General features: G+C 35.7%; 1 protein-coding gene across 1 annotated transcript; it reads left to right on the top strand.

The window, feature by feature from the left end:
• The first annotated feature begins 862 nt into the window (after positions 1–862).
• LOC307000487 (uncharacterized protein) lies at positions 863–4,800 on the top strand. The gene is made up of 6 exons (XM_079616121.1): positions 863–1,026; positions 1,822–2,121; positions 2,653–2,910; positions 3,618–3,707; positions 4,166–4,206; positions 4,317–4,800. Exons 1-6 carry the CDS (start codon positions 939–941, stop codon positions 4,320–4,322), a joined length of 783 nt encoding a protein of 260 aa, XP_079472247.1. The 5' UTR covers positions 863–938; the 3' UTR covers positions 4,323–4,800.
• Positions 4,801–6,353: the final 1,553 nt, after the last annotated feature.

Below are 6,353 nucleotides of genomic sequence, written 5' to 3'. Positions count from 1 at the left end.
TCAAAGTTCAAAGCAAAGGGAGATATTTGCTTTTAAAGAAATCGTTTTTTAAGGACTACAACAAACGGCTGGTAGAGACTATACATCATTCCTCCCGGGTTAGTGACATCACCAACCCTAAAATTTACATAAGCCCCGCCCCCGGGAACACGCAGTCCATGTTGAGAAGAGGAAGAGTAGTTGTAGTCGAGCACATTTGTGAGTCAGCTCAAACTTTAGCATCCGTCTTTTCACATCACATTTTACATGTATGCATACAAACAGCTGGATGGAAACATGACTATTGTTATGTTGAGAATTTATATTATGCTAATTTAATTTAATTTTCATATTTTTCATGTTGAAAAAAAAAAAACATTTTATAAAATGGATTGACATTGCCAATACAAAAAAATTCTAAACAATTCAAGTTTGTACTGTTGGGTTACTTTTGAAACATTTGATGAAACTGTTATCATTTTAAATTTAATTTTTTTGCAAAGATAAAGGACAAAATATGTTTGCAGTTACATGTTAACAAGGTCATACTCAATTATATTTAGGCTAATAAAAAAAACAAGAGTAACACAAAAAACTACCTTGTATATTATTGTTGTGTTACTTTCGACCCCGTCAGTTGGGACGAAAGTAACACATATACAAGGTAGATTTGTTGTGTTACTCTTGTTTTTTTTATGATTGTTGTTCTACATTTTTACAAAATACTACCTGGTATTGATAGACCACACTTGTGAGTGACTGACCACAGCAAATATATATCTCTGTCTAAACCATCATCTTTTAAAATTATGTTTTTTCTGAAAAATGGTAGGCTACTTTCGCCCGTGCTCTCCCCCACATGTTTGTGGTTTCTGGTTGCACTTCCTCTGTATTCTCTGTTCTTACACCTTCTCTCAGGCTTTTAAAAGACATTCTGAGCCAAATATGTAAGTGCATTAATGTGTAGCCTACTTTGTCTAACAAAAATGTCACATCCATGCTTGATGGTCGCCGTCGTTGTGTTCATCACCACAGAAGCTATATCACGTAAGTGAAGTTTATAACGTTTTATCGAAGATGGCGCAGCATCTCTATTTTTTGTCGACCCTAATAGTTTCGTTTTACAGTGTTGAGGGCTAGCAGCACATTACAACAAAATATCTGAGTTACTTTTTCAAATAAGTAACACAAGTTCCTATGTTTCCCATGTATTGACTGAGAGCTCTCCTGTCCTCATGTTGAGAGAAATTGGGAGTAATTCTGTGCGCTGTGTGTGAACATGATGCTTATTGTCAGCCTGATGTCATGAAATGCGTCTCTATAGCACATTGTGTTTATCATGCAATTTACGCTAAAATGAGTTTTTACGCAGTTTTCGCGTGCATATAATACGCACTTTATTACGTGTAATACACACGTACCCCACACCACTGATCATCCAAACGTATAATACGCACGTACCTCACACCCAAGGGGTTTACAGTGTCATATGCGCCTAAAAACGAATTTTCGCGTATAAATTGCACGATAAACACAATGCGTGCTATAGAGACGCATCTAATGAGAATGTGTTGTTATTGTAGTTCTGGACTACAGTAAATGTGAGCATCCATTTTCTCATCTCATGTACAAAACAAATGAACTATTCCTCAAAATGAATAAAACCAGTGAAATGCAAACGCAACATTGTAACGCATTTCTTTTAAAAGTAACTTTCCTCAACGCTGTAGTTTGTAAATTATATTATAATGTGTAACCTAATTGTCAAATATTAAATGACTGGATGACAGAGACTTTCTTGTTGAATGTTGACTAACATACTCTCTCATATTTTACTTCTAGGTGAAGAGGTGATGAAAGCAGTGGGTGATCAAGTTTCTTTTAAACTAGACACAATTGTTCCTCCTGTCACCAGCATCACATGGAAACAGGTAAAAGATGCTGTAGTTAGGAAGGTGATTGAATGGGAAGAAGAAGATACTACTACTACAATCCCGTATCTGAGATTCAAAGGCATCACGACTCTTGATGTGAAGACTGGACAAATCACTATTACTAATCTAACACTCGAACATAGTGGAGTTTATACCATTGACGTCAGCGGTAAAGAGCAGACACAAAGATTCACCTTGACCGTTATGGGTGAGTGGATATTAATTTGTAAATTTATGTTAATATTATTAATGTAAAAGCATCATATTGTTGATTTTTGAAAACATATGATTTTTACTTAACATAATAAAGCTAGTAAATCAGTCAACTTTTATAATTTGTGAAAAAAAAATTATTATATAATTTGAATGTATGTAATTTACCAATAACTGTTATCACACTAACAAAATCTACCATACTATCATCGTGTGTTTTGAACAGTACTGCAGTGTTCTTTGACCTTGAAGTACAGTAAATACCACGATATGTGGTAATCATTCAGTACCAGGTATACTGAACGATACCGTCACTGTATTTTGGCAATACTATGGTACAGTGATGGTGTCAGATTATGAAACCATGGTGCTTTGTAAGTACTTTTAAGAATACCATGATACATGTCCAAAAACAGGGTAGTACAATGTTGTTGTTTTTTTACGTTATGGTTCATTTTAAAATTGTTGTAAATATGCCATCTGATACCAACAGTGTAAATGTTTTCATTGTTTATTTCTTTACCAGACCTGGTCCCCAAACCTGTGATAATAATAGAGCCGACTGGTAACCCTGGTGTTGTGTATTTGAGATGCGAGTACAGTGAAAAAATCATCTGGAAGAATTCTGCTGGAAAAACACTGACGGGTTCTGCAATCACTCCGAAAGGAGAGTCCATTACTGTCAAAAACGAAAGAAATCCTGAAATCTTCTACACCTGTTCACTCCAGAACGCAGCGAGTGAGAAGACCAGTGATCCGGTCTATGAGAGAGATCTGTTTAAAGGTGAGATAGTGATTTAATCTCTGAGTCTGATTATTTTTTAATGCTTAAATTGTTCCTTCATGTTCAGAAATTGAATGTACATTCAACACGTGTTTGGACACCACGTCATACTTAATGACGTATTTGAATGTGATTGCATTAGAAGTGGATAATAAATATCAAAGCAAGTGTCATGTATTAGAAGAGAGAACGACAGCACACGCACACTTTACCAGACAAACATTTCACAGAAAGAAGTTCTGCCGATTCATTTTGACATTTAGAAATTCTTGATTTTGAATCCCCTCAGTTGCTCTCTTTCACCCAAGGACTTATTTTGATGTTTGTTTGTTTCGAGAGACACTAAGCAGGTTTAGAGTAATTTGAAGAAGAGATGGAGCACGAGCTCTGATCTGCCATCATCTTACGTGGTCATTTTTCATGCATTATGGTCGTGGTTGATATTCTTGCTGGACTCAACACTGATATCATACATTTGCAATGAACGTAAACAAGATGTCAGTAAATCTTACTTAGTGAAAGACCAACACATTAATGCTGTTTGTTTGCAGTTTCTGTTTTCGAACTTCCTCTATATTCTCTGTTCTTACACTGCATATTTCACAGTTTATTTAAAAACTTCTGATCATTTAAATGTGTTTCCCAGGGTTGAATATGTTTTATAAGCTTAATATATATATGTATATATATATATTTTTTTGCATTAGGTTTAAACGGGAAGTTTGTCGTTTGGATTTCCATTGTTTTGATCTGCTTGGTTTTTATCATCCTTTTCCTGTTTATACCACCTTTATATGGTAAGAATATTGTGTTTAATCTTTTAAAACATTTGAAACATATATCTGTGTTTATCATTTGCTTAAAATTCAAAACAAACATTCAAACCACTGAGTAACTTTCCATTTGCAACTTGTTTTACTTCCATAATATGACATATTTCTGTGCAAAATCAAATATTCAGAAAGAAAACAAATTTTCATAAAACAAAAAAGTTTTATTCTTCGATTTTATTGGATTGTTTAACAAAAAACAAAAACAAAATCTAATGGAGCCATGAAACACTATAAAATGCTTAAATTTTGCTACAGGTTAACATTAAAGAAAAGGAAGATGAAAGATTGTGAAGATAATCATTTTTAGAACAGCGTGCACTCATTAATTGTTCACTGGGAATGTGTATTAATAGAGTAAATAGGCTTGATTATGGTTTCATATTGACTGTATTTGACTGATCGTGTCGCTGTTGTTCTTTAAGGTTCTTGTGCTGCTGACTGTGGGAGACAAAAGACTTCCAGAGTAAGTTTACTTCATAATTCCTTGTGGAAAATCTAATTACAAATCAAATGGATCTGATCAACCTGAACTGTTTTAAAATATACATTAAAAATGAGCATTTTTCCCCACAGGAATGACATTCATCATGAGTGAATGACTGATGGTCATCATGAACCTCATGACTCTTCAAATGCAAAAATCTTCTCAACACATTCGCCTGGTCATCGGCTCTAAACCCCAGCTTTACTATATTATACATGAGCATCTGATTTTAACCGTATATGTGCTTCATAACTTCATAACTTTGACTGTTGCTGTCTGCTAGGCCGGACAGACACTTTTGGAGAATCATCCTCAGGTTATGAATATATGAATCTGCTGTAACACAGTATAGATGAGAATCTCTTTACAAAACGTTCTGCTTAGCTTTATCTTCTGATTAATGGAGTGGAGAGAAAACATTTCTGTTTAATTGAGCAAATAAGGCAAAGGGATTGTTTTACTCCAGTATTAACATTGCCAATGTAATGAGTTTGAGGCAGGACATGAACTAATAAAACAGTAAGCATTGAATGCAGTGTAAATCACTTTGAATAAAATCCCCTGTCAAATGTCAAATGTGTTAAGACATTTTATTCTTCAAAATTTTAAATTCAGATGGAGATGTATGTGTCTTTAGGGAAGTATGAACATCAAGTGTCATACATTCGATCAACACAATGCCACCCAATGTTTGTGGTTTCTGTTTTTGGACTTCTTCTGTAAACCCTGTTACTTATACCTCGCCTCTGTCACGGGTATGGTGCGGGTGAAGAAAGGCAGAGGCACAAAGCTCCAATTCAAACTTTTACTAAAATAAATTTACACAAAACTGGTACAGGCAGAAGGGTAACACTCCCAACACACAGTAACATATACAAGGACCGACAAGGACAGACTGAACAGTAGCAAACTAAATACAGATACAAACGAACACTAACAAGGTGAAGACAGGTGACACAGATAATGAGGACGATGAACAGGTGGATGATTGAGGGAGTGAGTTCAGGTGTGAAGACACAAGGGATTCTGGGAAGTGTAGTGCAGACGAAGACTGTGACAGCCTCAGGCGTGTAAACGTCATTCTGAGCTAAATATAGAAGTGCATTGACGTGTACTTTGCCTAGCAAAAATATCTCTTCGATGCTTGATGGTCTCCATCGTTGTGTTCATGCTAGGTGAAGTTTATAACGTTTTATTGAAGATGGAGCAGCATATCTTTTTTTTGTTGACCCTAACGCAGTTTAGTTTTACAGTGTTGAGTGTCAGGTTTGGGTGTGATGGAAGTAGGGAGGACTCAAGTGCAGGAAACAATAATGGGGTTTATTAATAAAAATAAGAACAAAACACAAACTACCTACAGTAGAGGGGAAAACTAGTGATGGCAATTTCAAAACACTGCTTCATGAAGCTTCAAAACCTTTACAAATCTTTCGGAGCAAACTGCCAGAGTCACATGATTTCAGTGAACGAGGCATCATTGTGTGAAACAATGAAACCATATCCTGTGGTTTAGCTGTCTCATACTCTTGGGATACTTTTTCACTTGTCACTCGAGAGGATATTAAGGGTTTATTAAGAAAAGTGAAACCATCCTCTAGTCCGCTTGATGTATTGCCGACTTCATTGTTACTAAATGTGTTTGATTTAGTTGGACCGTATGTTGTTAGACTGATTAACCTTTCCCTTTTAACTGGTTATGTGCCTAGCCATTTTAAACAAGCAGTTGTCAGCCCCATACTGAAGAAACCAAATTTGGATTCTTTTGAACCAACTACTGTAACTACAGGCCTATATCTAAACTGCCGTTTTTATCTAAAATCCTTGAGAGAGTGGTGGCGGAGCAGCTGACTTCATTTCTTGATGGGAAAATTTTGTTTGATAAATTTCAGTCAGGTTTTCGCAAATGCCATTCAACTGAGACTGCGCTTCTTAAAGTATCAAGTGACATTTTGATGGCTGCTGACTCTGGACAGTACACTGTGTTGATTTTACTTGACCTATCGTCTGCATTTGATACATTGGACCATACAGTATTGATAAATCGGCTACGTAATGAAATGGGGTTTTCTGGTTCTGTTCTAAAATGGTTCACCTCTTATTTGAGTGATAGATCATTTTGCGTGTCT

This window comes from Phoxinus phoxinus (genome assembly GCF_949152265.1).
Source record: "Phoxinus phoxinus genome assembly, chromosome: 6".
Lineage (NCBI taxonomy): Eukaryota > Metazoa > Chordata > Actinopteri > Cypriniformes > Leuciscidae > Phoxinus > Phoxinus phoxinus.
This window is presented reverse-complemented; position numbering and strand designations above follow the sequence as displayed.